The sequence below is a fragment of the Numenius arquata genome, chromosome 1, assembly GCF_964106895.1.
Source record: "Numenius arquata chromosome 1, bNumArq3.hap1.1, whole genome shotgun sequence".
Lineage (NCBI taxonomy): Eukaryota > Metazoa > Chordata > Aves > Charadriiformes > Scolopacidae > Numenius > Numenius arquata.
In genome coordinates this window covers 76,500,605-76,525,093 of record NC_133576.1, presented here as the reverse complement: position 1 = coordinate 76,525,093, position 24,489 = coordinate 76,500,605, and the positions used below count along the sequence as shown (strand labels likewise).

The window sequence follows — 24,489 nt, the reverse complement described above, 5'->3', positions numbered from 1 at the left end:
TGTGTTCTTCATAGCTAACCAGCTGTCAGGTAGGAAAGTGTTGCTTAAAAATATATATGGAAAGGGCAAAAGGAAAGACAAAGTTTCGGATGAATAATGCTAACAAATTTGGGAAGAGGTATCACACCTCAGGCATCACGGTTTAAGAAAATCTGCTTTTATTATGGATGAGAAGGAGACTGAACGTTGGAGTCAGATTATCTTGTCTCAAACCCAAAGGCACCTCAGTCTTTCTGGCCCATGGTTTGAGAGGGGACTCTGGAGAAGGAGAAGAACCCTCCAGAGATGCTGCTCTGGGGCTGAGGCGGTGGTGGACACGGTGAGCCGGGCTAGAAGGAGAACCAAAGAGATGAGTTCTGAGTTGGGCAACAACCTCTCTAACGCTGCCTTGAAGGTGGCTTTGCCCCTTGAGGGAGCCGAGTGGGCTGCAAGGGGAAGGGCCACGGTGGCATCACCTCCCCAGCGCATGGGAGGCTGATGGCGACAAAGGGGCCCTGGGGAGCCCATGCCAGCTCTCAACAAAAAATTACCATTGCATCCAGGGTGCTGTCCAAGCAAAGTCTTGAGGAATGGGGTTTTCCTGGAATAGAGAAAGCATGGGAATGCTTTCACCGCTCTATTTCAGCTAAGCCTTCCCGGTCCTTCCCAGCGTTGACACTGGCCTCCAGGTGGGAGGCACACGGCGAGCTGCCGTGGTAGCGGCGGGGATGGAGCGCAGCGGGGCGAGCTGGCCACCGGGCCGAGGCTCCCTAACGGGCTTCCTGACGCGCGGGAACGGCGAGGAAAAAAAAAAAAGGAGTTAATGGGATCGATCGGGCCAAGAACCCGCTGCCCGTGCCCCCGGAGGGAGGCGGTGTCGAATCGGTCGCCCTTCGCCCAACACCAAAGGCCCGCCGGGGGCCGAAATGAGGGGCCGGGGGACGCGGCCACTTTCCCTCGAAAGCGGTGGCCACCGGCCGCTCCTTCCCCGCGCCCCGCTGCGCGCCCGCGGAGGCGCCGTCCGCCCGCTAGGGGGCAGCCGCCGCCCGCCCCGCCGGCTGCGGGGTCGGTGCGGGACGCGCCGGCTTGGGGCGGGGGGGGAAACACGCGGAGGAGCGCGGAGCGGGGCGCGCGTCTCCGCGGGCGCGCTGCCCCCGCGCGGCGGGGCCGCCCGGCCGCCGCTGCCAGTGATGTCATGGGGCGGCGGCGGCGGCGGCGGCGGCGGCGGCGGCGGGGCGGGGGGGGGGAGGAGGCGGGGAGGAGGCGGCACTGCAGCTGCATGTGTCTGTAGCGGCGGCGGCGGCGGCGGGGCCGGGGCGTCGTCATCTGCATTCACATGGGGGCGGCGCCGGCCTCCGCCTGAAGCCCCCGCCCGGGGAGACACAAAAACCCACGCGAGGCGCGGGGGGCCGCGACCCCCGCCCTGCCGCCGCCGTTGCTGCCGCCGCCATGAATTCGGCGGAGCAGACCGTTACGTGGCTGATCGCCCTGGGCGTGCTGGAGTCGCCCAAAAAGACCATCTCCGACCCCGAGGGCTTCCTCCAGTCCTCCCTGAAGGACGGGGTGGTGCTCTGCCGCCTGCTCGACCGACTGCTCCCGGGCACCATAGACAAAGTAAGTGCCCGGCGACTCCCCCCCCCCAACTCCCACCGCCGCCGACCCCCCCCCCCCCCCCGCCGCCCTTTGTGCAGCCGGGCCCGCCGCCCCCGGACCCGGCCTCGCCCGCCGCCGGGGCCCCCTTGCGCCGCCTCCGCCCGGGCGGGAGGGAGCAGTGTGTCCCCGGGCCCGGGGCGGGAGGGTGGCGGGCGGCGGGTGTCAGCCCGGGGGGCGGGGGGGGCAGTGGGGGTGAGAGCGGGGAGCGGTCAGCCTGGCTGAATGGGGCTTTCCCTTTCGAGGCCAGGATTTTTTAAGTGTTTCACATTAAAAATTAGTAATAATAATAATATTCCGCTCTCCGAGCGGGGACGTGCACGGGAGAAGCTTTTGGGGTTTGTTGTTGGTTTGTTGTTTTTTTTTTGGGGGGGGGGGGGGATGCTGTTCGGTGATTTAGGGACCTTTTGTGGCCTGTCGTGAGCCGGCTGCAAACTTGTCTACGCAGCTGCCGGAGCGGTGGGTGCCTCACCTCACTGGGGAGGTGATTCAGCTCATCCCTTCCAGTCCCCTGAAGGACACCTTAGCGTTTGATGCTTAGTTTTCTTGAAGGCTGTTTTCAGCGTCGTTTGGGTCTTTTGCTGCTTTGGGGAGCCCTCGGTGGGAGTGCGTGTGTGTGGAAATAAAATAATAAATCTCATGCTTTTCGGGTTGAAAAAACACGTTGCGGCTCTGTTCTGCCTTGCGTTTGAAGAAGGTGTACTCTGTCAGGTAACTTTTCCGTGTTATCTGTGCTCGTACGTGATTCCCGGCGTAGCTCAGCTGGGGGGGGTGGGTGTGCGTGTTGATTTTTGGATGCTGTGCCCCAAGAGCTGGGACGATGCCGTTGTCTCCCTTGGCGTTCGACAGCGCAGAGCACGTAGCTACCCACGTCTTGGCAAAACTTTTCTCATGAGCCAGTGCAAGGTGGTTGAAGAGAAGATTGACGAAGGTCATCTGCTGTGCCTATGAGGAAACTCTTCGCTTGAAGATAACTCTGAATTTTTCACCTTTTTGCGGTTGGCAGACCACTCTGTGCATTGCAGCCCGCTGACGATGGGCTTTTGTTACCTTTTGTGGCTCTTTCTCAAGTAGTCCGCTGACCCACAAAGTTGAAACCCAGTGCTTTGAGCTTGGTAGGGCACTGGAGTGGGCTGTCTCCCTTCAGTTCTTCAGTTGGCCACCAACTGGGGTTGTTACTGGTTTGTGTTGGTTTGTGTCGCACTGTAGCGCGGAGGTCCTGGCCCTGGCCTGGAGTCCCACTCTCCTGGATGTGGTGGGTCACTCCTGCACCCCTAAATTCACAAGCAAGTCAGGAGGCAGCATGGGGATACGGAATGGTGCTATCCATGGGTGATTGAAGGGATGAGAGTGGGGGCAGCGTGCCGGTGGTGGTGTGAGCGTGGGTAACTCGGGGTCCACCATGGTGACCAGTGGAGCTAGCTGGGACAGCTGAAGCCACTGCCACCACCGCCAGCTTTCCCTGCCACCATTTCCCCAGAAGCAGCTGTTTAGGCAATAGAGCTGAAGAGGACGCGTGTCCTTTCCTGGGGCGCTGAGGCTTTACGGCTGTGGTACCTGAGGTGCAAACCGAGCTCTGGGCTGTAAACTGTGTCTCTGGAGCAGGTAAATGTCCTGCTCTGCTGTCCGGGGTGAGGCTTGTGACGTGGGGCTGAGGGCAGGGACCTCATCAGTGTGGGGATCATGCCCTGCCTGGTGGCACCCACCCTCTCTGGCAGGTTCTGCCTGTGCCTCCTTGTCCCCAGGCTCTCTTGCCTGATGGCACCAAGCCTGAGGAAGGTCTTGGCAGCCTGTCCCACCGTGCTCCTCCAGGCAACCTCTCTGAGCACCTCTCCAAAATCTTGGGCTTTGGGTCCTGAGCTTCAGGGCAGAAAAGGTCTTTCTTTCCTCTTGAGGCTAGTAAAATGGGGTCCTGAACTCAATTTGGGCAGCGGGCTCTACCGAGCAATGAAATGAATAAAAAAGCACGACAGAAATAAGCGTTAGAACAGTGTTCCCCAGCTTACAATGTGCTTTTCTGGGTACGGCATAACTAGGAGCGTCTGCGTTAGTGTAGATGAGAGGCTCTCCTTCTCGTTTCGTGTCAGAGGAGCGAGCACCTCTGACCTTCGGGCAGGGGTTCCCCACACGGCACCCGCGCCCCGCGGGGGGTTTGCAGAGGGGCACAGCTCCCCACAGCCTCCCTCGCCATCGACCTGGGGGTGGGCTTTTCATGGACCTGGAGGTGTGGGATTTGCCGGGGACTGGGACGGCGGCCAGGAAGGGAGGAGAGCTGGCACTTGGCAGCCTCCCACCTCCCCGAGCTTGTCCCGTGTCGAGCAGGGTGCTGGGACGGGCGGCTGTCGGAGGTCCCTGCCGACCTGGTGCATTTCCTCCGGCTCTGGCTTAGTTAAAGTCTGGGGAGAAATAACCCTTTTTAACGTTTTTAAATTTTTTATGCTTTTTTTACCTTTTGTGAGGGGAACTGTACTTATTTTTGCGGGCCTTTCACATTGCGCTTTCCAATTCATAGATGTGTCTGAGAGAATCACGAACTCATTTTCCCATCCAACTTTATGAATATTCCTTTTCTATAGACTCAGAATGTACTACTTTCATGCTCTCAGCTACCCATTATAAGTCTGAGTTATTTCCATAGTACCTCTTTCTTTTTTTTTTTCCAGTTAAAACATACAAAATTTACATCCTTCCCTGTATTCTATTCCTTTTTTTTCAATGTCTCTTTTGCTGCTACTGTGCGATAACATTGTATGTTTTTATACTGAGTGCATTTTAAACATGAGCCCTTTTATTCCTTATTTGTCCTGAAAGCTTCCAGTTCAAACTGGACGATTTTGAAGTCTAAAAGATAGAAGGCTTGTCCCACAGATGTAGGCTGTTTCAGTTCTTAAAATCATTTGAGATCGTAACTTTCTATAAATATCTGACATCAGACGCTTTGAAGACTCACAGAGCTCGTTTTTCTGTAAATACAAAGTAGTAGCTAATACCAAAGAGAACATTAAAAAAATACAAATTATAAATAAGAAGGAATGTATATCAGTTTTGTTTTTTTTTAAAAAAAGATGTTTTCTAGAAAAGGCTATAAATGCATTTCTTTCTTTCAAAAACTGTTTAGAAAGAAGATTCAATATGTGCAGGAATGTAATAATACATTTTTTTGGCATTTTGTACTTTTTAAAGCCTCTGGGTATCCTGAGAATAATTAGAAGAAGATTTTTAATAAAGGTTGTGTGACCATAAAAGGAATCAAGTGCTTGAAGGTCAAAGAACAGATTTTTTTTTTTTTAAGTTGATAAAACAAATTACTGGGTTTCAAGGCTGGTTAGTATGTTCTTCCTTTAGATTGTTGTGTATTTGTATACCATCCTTGCACAGAATAACATACAGAGCTTCTTGCCAGGAAGCTTTGGCTAAATTTGTTTTCATTACAGTCCTCTTCTATCCTGAACAACAGCAAAGGACAGATACTAAATTCACCAGATGCCAAAACTCTGAATGAAAATACTTTGGAAATTAATGTTATTACAGACTGTTTCTCTCATTTTTGGACTCCCATTTAATGTTATTATGTTTCCTTTGCATTTTGAGAGAGAGCATGACAGGGTAAAACACAATAGTTGGGTTAGGCAGCATGGTGGTACTGCTCAATAACCTTATCCCTAACATGGGAAAGGAACAAAAGGGAGAGCAGTTACTTAAAAAAAACCCCCACAAACAAACAAACAAACAAAAAAACCCAAACAAAAACAAACCAAAAAAACCAACAATAAAAACCAAACAAGACACCCAAAACGACAAACCCAACAAAACCCACAACAGCTTCCCTCAACCCTGACCAAACCCAGCCATGTCTTAGTTTCTTAAAGTGCAGAGATCCCTACTGAAACACATTGGTCAGTTGTTCTGCCCTAAATGATAGGGGATGGCCAAATTCAAGTCGTTTGAATGAAAAGCCGAGGTTTCAAGTTACAGGATCTCGACCCTGCGCTGTAAAATTGAGTTACTTTGATGGCAGGGGAGAGGATCCCCGTGGAAGTGTTGCAGTGCAGTTGTCTGCCGCTTAGATGCTTTTCCTCGCAGAGATCATTTTTCCAGACAGATTCCTCCATCGCAGACCAGTTTGACCCACTTTTGGCGATGTAAACAGAGATCAGAACTGGAGCAGGAATTTTCCTTGTCATATGAGGCTTCACGCTCCATTAAGTTCTGTTTGTACTTTCGTTTTTGGTCAGCTGTTTGACAGAAAGCATCATTTGGAGGACAGCTTTGTTCCGTTCAGGGAAAACAGGGAAGACGCATGGCGGGGGGGGAAATGTGATGCAGCAGCCATTTGGCACCCCGTGGTCCCCCCCATCTCCCGTCAGGGGCTCCCGGAGGGGGCGAGACCAGCTGGTTCAGCGCTTTGAAGCCAGGGGATGGGGAAGTGTGGCTAGGTCTCTGTCGAACAGACCATCGCCAGCCCTTCCACTGAGCGAGCGTAGGATTAAACAACCCAGGAGCTGCTCTGCTGCGCGTGGGAGGCTGATCCCAAACACAGCCCCCTCCCCTCGCTGCTCCCGCATCGCCAAGGCACGAGGACGGCCCCGGGAAAATAAATACGGCTCTCTCTTGCTGGCTGAGACTCGGTGGAAGAAAACTTCCTTCTCTGCTGTGGAGGATGGGGCACCGGTGTCGATGTGACTTGGGATAGTATCGGGACTGATGGCAGCAAAGATTAGGATCTTTTTATAAATACCTCATATGTTAGTATCATTCTCTTTTTAATGATGGAAGTCTTTGGCTAAACCAGGCGTTCTGAATTGTAGTTTAGGAAGGAGTTAACTCTTTGTGACCCGCAAGGCAAATGAATCGCTGTGTATGAGTGCAGGCACTGCCAAAGAGTCAGAGTCCCCAAAAGGAGGGTTGGGGCTGCCACGTGCGGCAGCCGTCTTACCAGCCTGGTCCTCGCGATGGGTGCGAGCACCTACGGCTCTGGCAAAGGGAGGTTTGTATTCCCTTGTCTCTGATTTCACATGGATTTATCAGGGCTGAATGCTTCTGTCCTGTTGTGACAAGGTGTGACCTGAATGTGGTGTTCCAAGTCTTGCAAAGGAAGAAGGAAGGGGATGTGTTGGGGAGACAGAGGTAATAATAAGCGGTGATTTTTATAGCCCATTACCTTTGCAGAGGGTGTAACGCCGGCTGTGAGCTGACTGTGGAGCCTTGGCAGGGCTCAGGAACTGTGGTGAGCATCCCACCAGCAAGTGCGGAGGTTACGCCTCAGGTAGCAGTTGCCAGGTGCTGGTTGCCCCTGAGCAATCTGAATTTGGGGAATTTTTCTGGCAGGATGGCTCTGCCCCTGCAGCGCTGCTGAGGCTGTCGGGGTCTGCCTGGCTGGACTGAAGGACTGTCCTGTCTTCACTCACTGAAATCTATTGGGAAGGTATCGCAGGCGCCGGTATTACAGCAGCAAGAGAAGGTCATTGTAGGACTAGACCTGGGAGGCAGGAAGCAAAATCTGCATTTTAATGTGCATATGCTCTCTCCCCCCCGGCAATAGTCCTTACGTAGAGCCTCCCAAAGAGATTATTGTGCTTCTGGCAAGAATAATCCATGCCGGGCAGCTATGCCTGCTGTGCCTGCGTGCTTGGGGAGCACCGGCATGCATGCGGATGCTGTTGCTCCAGGGTGGAAGCACTGCGAGGGCGAGCCAAGCACTGGGGGAAAGTTATCCCAAGCGCAGTCGTTAAGGGTGCCTTTTTCCTGAATACATGCTGTTCTCATAAGTCTTAATGTGAGCTTTGTATGGGATTGTTCGGTCCTGTTATGGAGTTGTCAGTGGCCACATCATTGTTTACTCCGTTACTCCTATTGCCTTGTGAGAGCAGGGGTGCTCAGTGTACTGAAGGAGAATGCCTGTGCTTTTCCCATCTATGCACTGGCTCTGTAATTCTGGTGACTGGGATGTTATGCAGAGAGACATGGTCTGCCTGTGTGCGCTGAGGAAGCAGGGGACATGTATCTATGTTTGCTGTCTTTTTCCTTGAAAATCAGGCCCTGTTAATGCATAAAGGTCTAGACTGAATTAGATAAAGGCATGCCAGACCCTGAGAAGAGGGGGAAATTAAGGAAGCTGTTGGCAATTAAATAGTTTTTGTGAGAAAATACAGAAAGATAATGTAGTTTTGCTGGTCTTAATCTCATTAATGCCCTTTCCACAGTTTCTAGATACGTTCTTTCTAGGTCTGTGCATAACATGGACAACAGAAAAGGCAATTCCGTAGCCCTCAGGTGCCCTACTGCTACCCAGACCATCCTCCGACTGCTGTGCTGGTGTGGAGAAAAGGAATAGCTGTGGGGATGCCACCAGCACGCTGCCTCTGGTTACTACTGCGTGCTAGTGGCTGAGGGCATCACATCGTTCATCTGAAAGTGTTTAAAATTGTAATTCAAGCCTTAGAAAGACTGGAAATCTGGCTTTAAAATTGATGTTTACAAATTAAATATGTATATAAGTGTATTTATACATATATATATGTATACTTAAAATCTGGCTTTCAACCACCAAGGGGAATTCAATATACATCTTCCTGAAATAACAATTTTAATTAGTCGTTACCCAGTGGCTGTGATTTGAAGAGCTGGAACCTTAAAACATTTCAAGCACAACAAAGCTTGCAAAAATACTGTGAGCTGGCAATGTGGAAGCGGCGTCAGTCTTGCACTTTGGCTGGCTGTGCTTTACTCCCTGATCCTCAGCCGGTGTGACACTTCCGCGCTCTCCCCGGCTTCTCTGCCTGGAGCAAAGCCACCTCCCTTCTTTCCGCATCTCTCGGGATAATGTGGCTGCTGCCATCACCCACCACTGGCACTGCAAAGTCGAGGAGGGGTGGCCAGCCTCACCATGGACCTTTCACACCTGGTGGGCAGAGTCCCCTCTTGGCACGCAAAACGCTGCTCGGATCTAAGAGCATTCCGTTCAGGTCTCCATTTTCCGGCTCTGCAGCGAGTGCCGTTGGATGATGTTGGCAGCTTGCCCAGGAGAAGGTCTCCATTGTAGGGCTTTGGTAGTCCTATGGAGTATTTTCACGCACGGAGGGAGTGAAAAAGCGGTGAAAATCCTATACCTCCCCCTGACGGTGCAGCTGCGCTGATGGAGAAGTGCTTTTGTTGGCTTCGCTAATGTCATTGGGGGAAGCGGTACTGTTAGACTGGCAGAGGAATTCCCTCTCTGGCATATGTTACATCCACACGGAGGAGCGATGCCAGCATATCTAGCAGCAGAGCTCTCCCAGTGTAAACAAACCCTGAGTGATTGGACTCCTGAAGCCCGAGCTCACGCTGCACGGAGACAGCGATGCTGCGGGGGAAAAGGATGCAGGCTTTCCTTCAGAAGGGATGCAAAATCCCTACCCACCAGACTCCCTTTGCAGGGGAACGCCAGCAAGCGGAGCTCCCAGAATACTTCTTTAGGTAGCTTCTCCCACCCCTGGAGCAGCACTTGATCGGGCTTTTTCCACTCACTGACTTCAGGGAAATACACATCTTCCTGCGGGCACCTAATGCTGGCGCCCCTGGAGCTCCGCAGCGTGAGGCTGGTAATACGGCATGGGTTTGGTGACTAAAGGAAACTTGAGAAAACAAAAGTACTGTCTGGAATGTCCCGGTGTCCTTAGTTTACTGTGTTTGTATTTCAGGGCTTGGTCGAATACCCACCTCCTGGGAGTCAGTTTATAGGCTTCGATGCGAATTTGATCAGGCTCCAAGGGGAGTAACAAAAGTGCAGTACTTCCACTGCAAAGAACATACTGTTTTCCTGAATATTGTTTAATACAGGTGTAAATCTGAAAGGGTGAACTGGAACAGCTGTATCAGTTTTACAGTATTGCTTTCACAGGGCAGATAAAAGAAAAAAAGTGGCTCTAGTTGTTGTGTAAGACTCAAAGAACCAGTTTATCAAGGCTGCCACAGACCTGGCTGGCATTTTAACCAAACTGTAAATTTCCTTTATGAACTTAGCTGAACTTCGTTTTTGAGGGCTATTTCCAATATGGGACTGAAGCAGCTAAAGCAGGACATCAGTGTGTGTGAATGTAGGTCACTGTTAATGAGAGCTGGTCAGACAGACGAGAATTTCTGAATGTGTGCAGGGGAAGAACTCGAAGAGCTGGAGGAGTCTTCAGACAACCAAAGTGCTCCTGGTTTGTACTGGGTTTATGTGACAAGGTTTTGCTGAGGGAACTACAGGTGTCGCTTCTGTGAGAAGCTGTGTGAAGCTTCCCCCATGTCCAGTAGGGCCAATGCCAGCCACCTCCAAGATGGACCTGCTGCTGGCCAAGGGCGAGCCCATCAGTGATGGTGGTAGCACCTCTGGGTTAACATATTTAAGACTGGGAAAAAATACTGCTGTGCAACAGCAGCTGGAGAGAGGAGTGAGAATATGTGAGAGCAACGGCTCTGCAGACACCAAGGTCAGTGAAGGAGGGAGAGGAGGTGCTCCAGGTGCTGAGGCAGAGATTCCCTTGCAGCCTGTGGTGAAGACCATGCTGAGGCAGACTGTCCCCCTGCAGCCCATGGGGGTCCATGATGGAGCAGGTATCCACATGCAGCCTGTGGAGGACCCCATACTGGAGCAGGTGGATGCCCCTGAGGGAGGCTGTGACCTCACAGAGAGTCCATGCTGGAGGAGGCTCCTGGCAGGACCTGTAACCCTGCGGAGAGAGGAGCCCATGGTGGAGCAGGTTTGCTGGCAGGACTTGTGACCCTGTGGTGGACCCACGCTGAAGCAGTCTGTTCCTGAGGGACTGCACCCCGTGGAAGGGACCCACACTGGAGCAGTTAATGAAGAACTGCAGCCTGTGGGAAGGACTCATTTTGGAGAAGATCATGGAGGACCGTCTCCCATGGGAGGGACCCCATGCTGGAGCAGGGGAAAAGTGTGAAGAGTCTTCTCCCTGGAGAGGAAGGAGCAGCAGAAACGACGTGTGATGAACTGACCACAACCCTCATTCCCTGTCTCCCTGTGCCATCTGAGGGGACAAAGTAGAGAAATCAGGAGTGAAGCTGAGCCCAGGAAGAAGTGAGGGGTGGGGGGGAAGGTCTTTTAAGATTTAGTTTTATATCTCATTTCCCTACTCTGATTTGGTTGGATTAAACTGATTTCCCTGAGTTCAGTCTGGTTTGCCTGTGATGGTAATTGATGAGTGATCTCTCCCTGTCCTTATTTTGACCCATGAGCCTGTTGTTATTTTTTCTCTCCCCTGTCCAGCTGAGAAGGGGGAGTGATAAAGCAGCTTGGTAAGCACTTGGCATCCAGCCAAGGTCAACCCACCACATGGTTCCACGTGCAACAGGGTGGAAGTTAAGGGAGCATGGAACTGTGGCTGATGAGTTGGTATGGCCCATTGGACAGTAAAGGAAGGGTGGTGGGATAAGGTTGTGTGGTAGAAGAGTAGGGCTAAATGTGGGATTGGAGTTGCTGGTTTGGAAGGTGGTGCAGTGTGGTCTGAGGTGGGACAGATAGTAGGATGGAGTACAGGGACTGGTATGGCAAGGTAGGATGTACAGCAGGGGACCATCAGATGTGGGGTTAGTCATGCTGATGGCTATGGAGCAAGGCAGTGGGATCTAAGAGCTATTGCTGTGGCTGTCACTAGTAGTGGTGGCCAAGGGCAAGAGGTTTGGGAAGCTCCATCATAAATTATTTCATAAAAAGTGGGTATCTGTCACTTCAAAGGGAGGATGAACTGTTGAGTTCTTCCAAAGGACACTCAAAGGACTTTTGTAAGTCCAGGAGATGACTGGAGTTTGGGACACTGAGCAGTTGGAAGCTGTCCTGGTTTGGGGAGGAGCAGAGCTAACTCTCTGTTCAATGAGAGAGGCTCTTGCTTACACTTGTTGCTGTGGCAACCAGGCTCAGCTGATTTGGTTGTTCACCCTGTGGAGGGGTTGCACCTGTGGGGAGAGGTGGACAGGTCAGGTGACCCAAACCAACCGATAGAGTGTTCTATCCCATCCCATGCCATGCTCAGTATGAAAGCTGAAGGATCCCAGGGGTCAGGTTGGCTCCTCTTCTTTGGGTACTTCTTCAATGGCTTGCTTTCTTCGATGACTGATGCCTGAGGAAGAACCTGTCAGTTCGTCTACCTTCGATCCCGATCAGTGTGTTCTGGAATCCAGTTCCCATTCATCACTGGGACCAGCCTGGAACTTTCCCAGTGCCTGCCAGTGACATCTGCCTGGGACCTTGATAGAGTTTTGTATATATTTTATCTATTTCATTATTTCCTTTTAATTTTACTATTAATATTTCATTAAAGTAGTTTAGTTTTCTTCTAAACTCATAAATCTCTTTCTCTTCTTCCTCTCCTTGGAGCGAGAGGTGGGGGAGAGCATCTGTCATCTTATCACTGGCCAACCCAGCCCAAACTGCGACAGCAGTTCACTGTGTGGAAGTCCTGGATGGGGTCAAGGACCTGGGTGCATTCTTGCTTTTGCCTTTTACTGTGCCTTAGCTCTTGGTTAACTTCAAGGCTGGCTGTCCTTTGCAGCATAAAAGAATTTTACGGCATCTGCCTTCCCCTTTGTGCTGTGTGTGGAGCCTAGGTGAGTTCTTGCATGAACTCTGGAAATTTAAAATTTGGGCTCCTTAGTGCATGGCCTGTAAGAGTTTTGGTCTTTTACCGGATCTGGCTCTTACTGTCTGACTGCCTGCTGCTGCATTTTAAGAGCATGGGTTTCCTCATGCCAAAATGCATGTGTCTAGCACACGGCAACTACTGTGTGGCTTATTACTGAAAAGTTTGTTGGCAGCAGATTTTATTGTTTGGGAAAAGTCAGTACAGACTGTCCCTGAACGCAAACCCTGGTGACAAACCCCAGCCTGCAGCACTTGTGCAGAGGTGTTTGCCTCTGTGCCACCATGCCCCATTGGAAGATCCGTTGCCCTTGATGTTGTGCTTTAGCCACTCAAAGGGGCTGGGCAGAAAACACAGTTGCTGTGGGACCGAGTGTGATCAATAGGACTCTTTCATTAGCTTTGCTGCATTGTTCATTTATAGTATTTTTACTGATTAGATGGTGGTAATGCTCTGGGTGTACAAGGTGTTGTGAAACCTTGAGAGAAAACTGTTTCCTGTTGTTAAATGGACACGGTGTAAAAGGCTCCAGGCAGGATGAACAGGGTGCAGGAAAAATGATCCAGCACGTTGGATGAGGGTGCTGTCCTCTGTCACAACTTGTCCCTCCAACACCTCCCTTTGGGACTGCATTCTTCTGCAGTGCTCTTCACGGTGCAGGGTTGCCTCTTTATGGGCTTTTCCCCTTGGTATTCCTACTTGAGGGCTGTGTCTTTGAACTTCAGGCTTAGGCAGCCATATGTCTGAACAGGACATTTTTAAGTGTCTGCTGGACATGCCTGCTAATTTGCAGCTACCTGTTATGTTCTCTACTAGTTTCTGCTTTCTAGTAACTGAGATAGTCTTCCTACGTAGTAAACAGTGTTGTACATACTACATGTTGTGCTAGATAAATGATTGATTTATGTTCTTTTTTAACTTACCTGTAGTAACCCTGCTATCATTCAGTCGCTTCCTATTGCCCTCATGGTAGATTCCAGTTTGTATTTAAAGACCTCATACACCTCTTTTCCTTTGACTCCTTTTGTCAACTTGTTGAGAAGATAAATGGAAGTAAATAGCTAGTTTTCTATAGGCATAGCTGAAGGTGTCTTCTACTTTTTATTAATTTCTCATATTTACTCATTACAGTCAAAGGACTGTTTGTTGGGGTTTTTTAGACTCATTATTTTGTACATTCCTTGCTTATTTTCTTCATATACTTTCCCTGTCCAATGAACTAATGGTAGACTTTTAAATTTTTTTCTAAGACTACGTCTGTCATGCCTTTTCTTGATGCTGCCTGTCTCCGCTTTACCCTTTTTTTTTTTAGTGCATTTGTTGTTGTTGATTAAAATCATAGACTTAAACTGATCAAAATGGATGTAATATTTAGCTATGTACCACCTATTTGTATCACACATTGTTCTCCATCTTTTCTGGAAGGCAGAAGACATGCTGTGATAGCTTGATAGCTGCAGTGCATCACGTAAGTGTTCTCGTTGAACTATCTGTGATTTCTAGAACTACTCCCTGAGAGATTAGATCTTAATCAGAACCTGTCCCTGAACCACGAAGAAGCAGTTTAAACTGTTGCTGCTCTGTGTATTACCTACCGCTTGTCTCTTTGGATTCCACCATGGAACCCTGGTCCCTAATTAAGGATCTGTGAGGTCCCTCTGGAATCCTTGTCTTTTCTAATTACTGTTAACCTTTTTTTATTTGCATTACTAAAGCACATAGAGGTTCCAGTTGGACACTAAGGCCTCTTTGTACTAGTAGTATAGATATATAAGAAGACAACAGCCCCTATTAACGAACTAACAGTGTTAGTCTATGAAAGCAAGAGGATGAAGCAAATACTGGAGAGGAAAATACGTGATCTCCTCGTTTCATTGGCTTTATGCACATGCAATCTACTCTTTATTAAGCTAAGTAGTTTCTGAGTATGACCCTGCTTTAATTTTATTTTGTTTACCCTTTCTCTCTGAATGTATTTGCCATTTTCCAGGCACGTGAGGACTTAACCTGCCTCTGGTCTGCTTGCATTTATGTTCTGTTATGTTTTGAATAGTCTGTGAGGCTATAAATGTGATCTATGAGAGAGAGGTTGCCCTCCTGAGCTTCCTATAACTGTATGTAAAGGACTTTATATACCACAAGTGTGATTTTTCACTTGGGCTTGGCCCCCATAATTGCACTTGGAGATTCCGTCAGGAGTTCCAAGTTTGTTGCTTGGGTCTCTCAGTGTGTGTCGCAGCCATCTGTAGGAGACAGTTGCCAGAATCACATTAAGATTTCCCAGGTGCCATCTCCCTGGGCGCTTGATATGGCTTTGTATATATTGTATCTATTTCTTTATTTCCTTTTTATTTTATTATTAGTATTTCCTTAAAGTAGTTTAGTTTTCTTCTAAACTCATAAATCCCTTTCTCTCTCTTCTTCCTCTCCCTGGAGCAAGTGGTGGGGGAGAGTATCTGTCATCTTGTCATTACCTGGCGTAAACCGCAACAACAGGTTTGCTTCTTTTTATGGGATCATTAACACTTTAAGTTTTTAGCAGGCTACAAATGCTAAGATATTTTTAAACTCTTTACCCATATGCTTCTGTCTCCTGTTAGATAAAAATGCCACTGTAGCCACAGAGCTGAGAAAATGTAGCCCGTTGCTCGCATTACCCCTGAAGTCTTTTCCCCTGTTTTGTGAGGGAAGAAATGGCATTTCTAAGATTTACTGTAACTTATTTTATTCTTTTGAGGGAAGATGATTTTTTTAAGTGGAAATTAGAGTGCTGGTAGGGCTGAGGTTTCACAGATTATATTTGGCATGTATTTTAAACTCCTAGACCTGAAAGAGGACAATTTGTAGGGTTTGGGCTTTCTTTGCTTGTTGCTTCTTTACTTGGAAGTTTTTGCCCTTGTTTAATCAGATGTCCTACTTTACCCCCCCTTTTTTTGGCCTATTTCCAGATATTGTGCTGTGTTCCATGAGTGATGTGCAGTCTCTTACAGGATGGTATTACATATATCTGGTTTTCTTAAAATTACTGATTTCTGTGCCTAATGTGTTGGGGACTTGAGCAAAAAGGAGTGTTAAAATGGTGCACCTGATTATGTTATGAGACAAGACATTTGTTTCTTTTAAGAGAAATCTAGATTGACTGATTTCTTGTTAGAGGTTATTCTTGTTTGGGGAGCAGAAGTAATTCTAAGGTTTCTCAGAATGAAGAGAGGCTTTGATGAAGTAGAAGCAACCAAGAAAATTGTGGGTGCAAAAAAGAGATGAGGAAGTATGACCCGTAAAGGGAGATCAAAACCAATTATTATGCAAATAATCAAAGAAAAAAAGTTATACACTGCAACTATATAATTATTGTGTAAGTATTAGGAATATGGAGAAGAGAGCATACTAGAAGCATCAACTTTATGGAAATACTAATGGGATTCTCAGGAACCCTTTCTACAAGGGAATTGTCATGATCGACTAAGCTTGAGATTTCTTACTGGAATTAAGTGAATTAATCAGAGTAATCAAAAAGTGTAACAAGCAATTAATGCGAAACCAGCCACAACAATGCAAGAAGGAGGAAGCTCTTGATGCTTCCAGGAGGGTTCTCTCATCCAAATTTACTGAGAATTTTTCAGGCTGTTATATCCATGTAGGAATTCTTTGGTGTTCAGTTTAATATTTTGTGTAGTAAAAGGGTTACTCTTAACCCACAGTGGTTTATCATAGTATTGAACAACCTGAGGAGTTTGGAAGGGGGAGTGGGGGTGCGTGTGCTTGCTTGAGGAAAGGAAGATTCTTCAACTCCTATTGCTACCAAATTCCTTGTATTATGAAATAGTGGTTTTCATTTAAAACTCATCTGGATTTTGTGTTTAGAAAGTGATAGTGACTTGTGTTTTGAATTTCTTTGTGCCAGGTTCACCCTGTCCTGCTGTTGTACTTTTTAATTTGTGGTATCATGGGGTCAGAAATACCTTTGATACCGTATAAACGTACATGAAGGCACTACTTGATTTCAGCTTGATGCATCGTTTGGAGTGAACCTCATGTGAAGTTCCCTGTGCTACGGAGATGGATTATTCTTCACAGAAAGAGTGGTCAGACACTGGAACAGGCTGCCCAGGGAGGTGGTTGAGTCACCATCCCTGAATGTGTTTAAGAGTCGTTTAGATGTGGTGTTGGGGGATATGGTGTAGGGGAGAACTTTGTAGAGTGGGGTAGATGGTTGGACTTGATGATCCCAAGGGTCTTTTCCAACCTAGATGATTCTATGATTATGCCTGCGCCTTGACATATACATGTGCATTTAAGAAAACTTCCTTCCAAGTGTAAAGTGTAATCAAAGGACATGTGTTGCCACCTTAGCTTCCAGCGACTTGCAGTGCGCTTCTGTGCTAGGCTTTCCCCTTTCCAACAGAACGAGGTGTCCAGGGCTGCAGGTCTGCTTACCTCTCGATTTGGGCAATGCTTTGTTTACTCAACTGCTTCATAGGAATCAATGAGCTTATTGTGAAATGATGCTTATGTACCCGCAGGATTCGAGTTAGGCTGTGGTAAAGTTAAGTTACAACCCTGAAGCCCATGGGGCCGGCTGCTTTTCCACGGAAGGTCTACGCTTGGCTTCCATGGGGAGAGGTTGAGCTGAAGGCAGCATGGATGTAGCTGCAGAGAGCACAGGGTTGTGTGGCCAAAAAGCTCTTTTCCTCTCGGTTCAGTCAAGGTTTTCCTCTTTGTGAAGTTGCCCCTTTCCTGGGGTAGGAGGAGACTGCAGCTGTTTAACAAACTACAGATAAAGCTCGTTAGCACTGCAACTGGTAGATTATTAACTCTGGGTACCGATATTTTCTCCGCTGAGGTCTTTGGGGCTTTTCTGAGATACTTCCTTCTTAGAAAACCGGTACTTAAGGCTGAACCGCAGTCAAACACCGGGGCCGTTGGCAGCCCCACACAGGGATCGAGCCACCCGCGATCTCTTACCGCGGCCCGGGGCGGGACGCCGTCCCCAGGAGAGGCCGCGTCCCTCAGCCTCGCCTCGCCCTGCCGCCCTCAGAGCCCCGGCGGGGTGTGTCGCAGTATTTTTTTTTAACAGAAAATAAATTAAAAAATAGGAAGCGGCGAGGCCTGGGGGTGCGGGACTCCCCGCTTTCCCTCCGCCGGCCGGGCCTGCGGCTGCAGCCGGGGCGGGGCGGGGGAGGGCCGGGCCGCGCCGCGCCTCCCTCCCTTTCCCTCCCCTCAGCCGCCCGCCCCGCGGCGGGGCAGAGCTGGCGGGGCCGCGCCTGGCCGGGGCACCCCTGCCCGCCGCCCCCTTTTGCCCTCGCACGCCATTTCCTGTGCTCCGTGTTTACTTCCCGGTTCAAGGCTGGGAGCGATCGGCGCCGCCGCCGCTGCAGCAGCCGCCTGCGGAGGGGAGGGAGCGGGAGGTGAGGGGGAGCGGCGGGGCGGGGGAGCGCCGTGCGGTGCCGGTCGGTCGGTCCCCGGCGCTCAGTTCCTCCGCCTCTTCTCTTGCAGGTGTACCCGGAGCCGCGGACGGAGAGCGAGTGCCTGAGCAACATCCGCGAGTTCCTGCGGGGCTGCGGTGCCTCCCTCCGCCTGGAGGTGAGTCGGGGCCGGGGAGCCGGGAGGGGGGTTGCCCCGGGCTGGGTGTGCCCGGGATGGGTGAGTGGGTGATGGGGTTCCTCTGCCTCCCTCTGCCCGCCGGGCACGGCTGGAGGCGGTGGCTGCCCTTCCTTTGTGCCGGGGGACGCGGGGGCGGCCGACAAGATGGTGGCGGCCGCCCCTCCCCTGGCTGCGGGCCCGGGGGGCGGCAGGGGGGAAAGGCCTCCGCTGCCCGATGGGTCTCCATCGGGCCTCCATCGCCGCGGGGTGGGCGGCGTAAGGGTAAAAGGTGCTGTACCGCGTGGAAAGGGACACGGAAGGGCCTTCTGTCGCCTTCCCTTTACCGGGCGCTGAGGGAGGGTGCGACCCGTCCCTCTCTCCGGGTAATGCGGGGAGATGCTGCCGGGGCTCCGTGTGCCGGGGGTGGGATAGAGGAGGGGGGGTTTGTTCGGCTCCGGTGAGGTAACGCCTTCGCTTCTCTGTTCCAAGTGGATTCTTGCTAATAAACGTGTAAGTTGCGTCCGATTTATTCGTGAAGCTGCTTCTGCAGTGCCGGAGTTGGCTTATGGAAATTAAGTTGAGAACAGCCAAATGAAATACTAATTAAAGAAAACGGTACAGTGCTGTTCCCTTCTGTTTAAATTCGCATTACATAAAAGCCCAGCAAACTGCCATCTTTTCCAAATGTGCTTTCGCAGGGTTACAAATTAGGTAGTCCTATATCACCAGTATATTTAGCTATAGCAAGTACATGCTGCTGTCGAGTTTACTTGATGTGTGTGCGTGGGAAGGAGCTGATGCGATTAAAAACGGGTTCCAACTTCTCTGCGTTGGAAAGTGAGGAGTATTGTAATTTCAGTTCTTAGAGGCGTTGTTTTGGGATGAAAAAAAATCGTTTCTGGTGCTGCTGAGCTTAAATTAGTGAAGTGTTGCCTTAATTAGTTCTAAGGTTCTTGCAGTACCTCTGGTCCTGCCTGTGATTTTTCCAGGCAGTAACAGAGTATCATTAAAAAGACTCTGATTGCTTTCCTGAGGCCTCTAAACAGTAAGGTATCGTTACTGAAATTAATGATACTGACAGGACTTGCATTTAATCTTAGGTTCCATCATGGGGAAAGATGGAAATTAAGGCAGCTTTTAAGTACTGTTCCTTGTGAAAATAAGACCTTGCATTCTTACCCTTATACCCCCTCCAAATAAATAGATAATCTTCTAGGTTTTTGGGAGACAAAAACCAAATTAAGTTTTAAAATATTCAGAAGCCATCTGGGGTGAACTTTGCATTATCTCAAGCACTCTCTTGCCTTAAAGCAGCTGGCTCTCCATTTGTCTTTTCTAGGGCTGCACTAAGTTTTTCATATTTTGAAGATTGATGTGTGAGAGCTGATTGAAAAGTCAAGTAGTAGACATGCATGAGCTAGAGAGCATTGGGGAGGGAGGCACTTCAAATCGCAATTCAGAAATAAATTGAGTTTTGCAAATGTTAAAGCAAAAGGGGGGGAAAAAAACCCCACAGGTATCTCCCCCCTCCCTTTACTCACTTCTTACATCAGGTCTGTCACTAAGCTTGAATTTTTTGCAATTGTGACAGGCTGGGAATAGTCACAGCGTTGCAATTTGGTTTCTTTTTTGTAGTTGCAGAAAGCTTTTATCAGCTCTTTTCCTCAGAGTGACAAGAAAGTGAAGAGAAATGATTAAAAGAAAAGATAATTTTGGTCTTATTTTCAGAGCCTGAATATTTTTGGGCATAGTCAAATTGTTAACCTGGCCTCAGGGGCTTCTCAGCAAGATTGCCGGAAACTCCTTTCTTACACGGAGGTAACTGGCTGCAGGAGCTTCCAGCTCAGCATGTTGGAACAGGAATTACTCCCAAGCTACCAGAAGAGTTGAGAGGCTGGTAGGAAGGGGCACAAATGCTTGGGCTTATGGAGCTTCTTGTGTGTGTATTTATGGCTTGTACATTAGCCGTTCCCTGTTGTTTTCTCATTAATTTTTCCAACCCCCTAGCTGTGGCCAAAGATGAGAGGAATGGCAACCTGGATTCAACCAGTGAGTAGCTGGCAGGGGCCTCTTGGCCGTCCACTGATCCTGGGCTCTTTCTTCTGTCTCCTGTAAGGAGGTGTGAGTCAGCCCTTGTGGATCTCTGCCTTCCTCGCTGTGGGAACTGGGGAGATGCCATAGCTCCTCTGTGCAGCATCTATGTAATGCTTCCTTAGTTGAGATCAGGTTTAGAGATTGCATTGAGTGAAGAGTGTGAAGACCATCTCTGGAAGTAGTGAAGGGGATATTTTTCAGAGAGGGCAAATTAATTAGGAGTGAATGGTGAGTATAAATATTTGACAAAGTGGTGGATGTGTCTGTGATATCTGTATTATCCAAATGTTTCTGCTATTTAAGGTATTAGAGGAAGCTCTGGAGTGGTGTGGGGGGATGTGACCTTGTTCTGTGCACCAATGTGGTGCTTTTCCTAACAAGTATTCCACAATATGGAGTTTTGCGTGGCTCTGTAAGGGATCCATTTGAGTCTGGCATTGAATCTGAGTTATGTGGTCAGATGATTCTGTGTATAATCTTGTGAGTGTGGTAAAAACTCAGTACTGGCTTGGTTAGACTAGGTTCAGGATTGCACAAGCACTTTTTGCTTCCAGATCTTCATCTTGGAAGTAGTAGAATTACATTTTTACAAAACTGTGTCAGAGCTCTGTCCCTTTGCTGGAACTCTGCATGGTTCCAGCTTTGGAGACTTTATTGTGGCATGTTTAAGAACTTGTTGTTAATGGAAAGTTGCACAGCAGTAGATGGTTTTCCTCTACGATGCCCTTTTATTAGGGAACATGATGGCTGTTGTCTCCTTACCCTAAAAATAAGGGATGGAGGTGAAAAACTTTGTTTGGAAATGTTCTGATGTCTGAAAGTTGTTCTTACCTTCTTCCTCCTACTTCCAAGTAAGCTTGGGCCGTTAGAAAAATAATAGGATATTCAGAAAGGATACTTCAAATTCTAATGAGGAGGATTGCTATTCCTCAAAGGAAGCCAGTGGCTCCCTTCCCACCCCCCCACAGTATTTTTTGATGTTTAAGTGTTCCAGACCAAGAAGAGTACTTAATCTGGAGCTTGCAGCAGTCCTTTGTAAGATGAAATCTGGGTTGGCAAAGCAGAGCAAGTTTCAAGAAATAACCGGAAGAATGTTCTGCAAGTATTTTCTTTTTAATTATTTTTAATACACGTTTTTCATATGCAGATATAGAAAGCTGAGTCCTATTAATGAAAAAAAATCTTCCTAAGGCCTCAACCAGGAACTGAATTTGCAACTCCATATTATTTTTCCCTTTTGGAAACTTAACAGTTTCTTAGCAAACAGTGTTTGCTTAGAATAATTGTAGTGTTGAGTAGTTTATTCTATTTTGAAGCTTCACTGCCTCTGATGAATGTCTGTGTAGATAGAAGGGACTGTAGAATAGCTGCCTATGTTGTCAGTTCTCAACTTACTGTGCACACTTTCCTTAGGCAGAGGGTATTTGCTATATAGCACTCTTGTCATTTTTGCTCTAAAGGGTGTTTTCCCCCACAGTTTTATCTTTGCATGGGAAGACATTTGACCATATTACTTTCTGAGAAAAATGACCCGCTTTTCAAAATAGGGTCCTAGACAATTGTTGTACATGATGGAATCTGTTCTAGAAGAGTATGGGTTGATATGTGTAGTTAATAAGGAACTCACTGCATGTATACAGTATCTTCCGCAAAAGTCTGGCAAAAGAGACAAAAATGAAAAGGTGATGGTCACAGAGCATTTGTTCCGATCTGAGCCCTAATAAGTTTTGCTGTAATGATTATTTTGTACCTGTATCGTGTTACTTCAGTTTTGTTCCTTTCAAAGGAGTTTTAGCTTCCTGAATATAATGCGGTCTTTCCTCGTTATTTGACCAGAGCTGCTTGATAGCTTGTAGGGCCAAAAAGAGGCCCTGGAGAAATCACAGGAGAGAAGTTTGTTTCCGGAGCAGTTAAACATAAAATAATCAGTAAAAATAGGTTAATAGAAAGCTGTGTTAGTGTCTGCTGTTTAAAGGGCAGAATGCTTGATACATCCTGTGAACAATATCGAGCTCTATGTGATCAAATTCCACGAGTAGTGTCTTGCAGCATTTTTCTGCTGGCTTTCATCAAATAAAAGATCAATGCCTGCTTATCTGCAAGTACCTAATGTTAACAGGTTTTTTGAGCTCAAAAATGTTTGTATTTCTGATTTTTATACTGATGGGAAAGATGGCAACTGCCTAACGGAAAAAGATAGACAAGCCATGGATCCAAGAACCTTTTCCGTACCTGGCAAGAGACCTTGCTTGCCTCTGGGATTCAGGATGGTCATTTTATTACAGAGGGTTATTTCTACAGTAAACTAACCAAAGAAGAAATAAAGCAAGCCTGGCAGTCTCATGCAGTCTAAGAAGATCCCTTGTTTGTTTATTGAATCTCTTGTATAAGAAGGATTTGCCCTTAAGGTTCAGAACACTGCATGCAAATTTGGGATATTAAATCTTGTGAGCAATGAATTCTGTCAAGATATACAAATGTCTATAATGCAGCTCTAGCCTTGGGGAAAAAACTTGTAAGGGATGCCAGTGTCCTTCTGTTAGACCAGCTAATCTTTTGGGAGCAAGCTTGCATGTCTCTCGTCTTCCCTCACATCCACCCCAGCCACAGCAGTTCATCTCTTAGGTGATGCTCCTTTTTTTCTGAGCCTCGTGTATTTCTTTAGATCATTATGACTGTAGTCCTACTCCTGTTGTGACCTTGGAAAGGTGTTCTGGAAGTTGGCTTTCAAGGACCTCTTTGTACAAGGAAGGTGTATAGTTAAGCTATTAGCATAAGTGGACTTAGCTGAGTTCTGTTAGTGAATTAGGAGTGACTAGGATTCTAGTACTGAAGAGCTATAGGCCAATCTTGTGATGATGATACTGAAATTCAATCACCCACCTACTCCTTTCAAGCTGTTGTTCGGACTATCGTCTTTATTTTGTCAAAAACAATATTTTCTTTAGGTTTGCTCTTGGTTTTATTCCAACAGAATGTCATTCTAACCCAGAAGGTGGGTTGCTGAGTGCCTTCATGATTTTGTCATGCTGGCACTGACAGTTTCCACTGTCTGGAAAGTGTCAAACACTTTCCAGAATTTTGGTGTTTTAAAGTTTACTATTATTTGCTTACAGACCACACATTTGAAAGTTTTATTTGGAGGCTGAGATCTTACTGGTAGATTGCCCCAAAAGGAAAAAACTATATAAAGAAGATACGCATCTCTTATTAAAGATATATCACTGTATTCCCCTGACCCCTAATTTCTATCCATTTTCTCGCATGTTAATATGACAAATCTGAAAATCAGTGTTTCATGTATTTCTTTCTCAGGTCTTTTCTTTTTAGTCTGTTTTGCCTATCACATATAATAGAGAAGTACAGCCTGACTTGGATGATTGGAAGGCCATGTTAGCACATCTTGGAACCTTTCGAAGACAAGAGGATGCTTTTATTGACTATTTACATTATTTGTGTAGAATGGCTTCTTTTTATGATGTGAAGTGTTCCTGTGATGTGCAAAGTAGTAGTTTAGGACTGCAATCAGATTTCATGTGTTTACCAATTTTTTGTATTCTTGTTGAGGAGAAGCCTTTGAATACTACTTTAAGGGTGTCTTGCAAATAGAACGGTGGAAAAATAGTCTTTTTTTTTTTAACAGTTAAACCAGTTCCTCATCTCGTAAATGTGGTGGTGTGGTAGCTGAGGAGGTGACAGAGGCAGGAACATAAAGTGTTGGATAGGGAGAAATGACAGTATCAGAAGTATCAGAAAAATTACAGTTTTATCCTTTAAAACATGAATGTGCATGGTAGCATTTCAGATCCTCACACAGTTTCCTGCTCACGTAAACCTTCCTTCTCTTTCCATCAGAATTTTTTTTTTGTGGTTCTGCCAAGCTTGTTGCATCACCAGTAGTGTATATTGGGCTATCGCTTCTTAACTGAAGTGATTCCTGTGGCTTTCATTAAATAGGAAGAGTGCTTCTCCTTATTAGGGTATGTGTTCAAAAGCACCTGATATTGAATAATTTTTAAAAGACTTTACAATAAAAAAAAGGCTAGCAAATAACAAAAGTGGATTACAGGTTCGTAAGGATTACTCTAACAGATGTGGTTGGGAAATGTGCTAGTTTGCTTCGGGTTGTTTGTTTTTTTTGGTTTTTTTTTTTGACTGTTTAAGGGCTATAGTCAATACTTCCCAAGTCAAAAATAATTCAGAAACTTTGAATTGGACCATAAATATTTTAATTCCTGCCAGTTCTTTTGTATTGCACACTGATGTGATGCTTTGAACACAAATATAAGTGAATGTGCCCGCACAGTCTGTCTGGCACGGCGAGTCGGCCACAGGTGCAGGTCCGTTTGCTGCGTGAGTCTGGCGTGTCAAAATACATCCAAAATGTTTCAGACATGTCCTGGAGGTCAGTTCGTACAAGATGAGTTGCAGTGGCACACTGCACTTTGCTGTGTATGCTATCTAGTCTACATCTGTTCAGAGCAGTTTTGCGAAGGAGTTGTTCTGTGGTTTGGGAGAGGCTGCAGTGTAACTGCATCATTTGTGGCGCTCGTTTGGTTCTTAA

General features: G+C 47.5%; 1 protein-coding gene across 5 annotated transcripts in view; it reads left to right on the top strand.

Moving 5' to 3' along the window:
- The first annotated feature begins 1,292 nt into the window (after window positions 1–1,292).
- The window catches only part of ARHGEF7 (Rho guanine nucleotide exchange factor 7), a 134,249-nt gene continuing 111,052 nt past the window's right edge, over window positions 1,293–24,489 (top strand). For 2 of the 5 annotated variants that reach the window (XM_074153414.1, XM_074153442.1), the window contains exons 1-2: window positions 1,429–1,593; window positions 17,745–17,831. In XM_074153414.1, the coding sequence (XP_074009515.1) occupies window positions 1,429–1,593; window positions 17,745–17,831 (252 nt within the window). Of the gene's footprint in view, window positions 1,594–17,484; window positions 17,657–17,744; window positions 17,832–24,489 lie in introns of those variants that run through there. The other 3 variants (XM_074153423.1, XM_074153451.1, XM_074153431.1) reach the window with 3 other exon arrangements.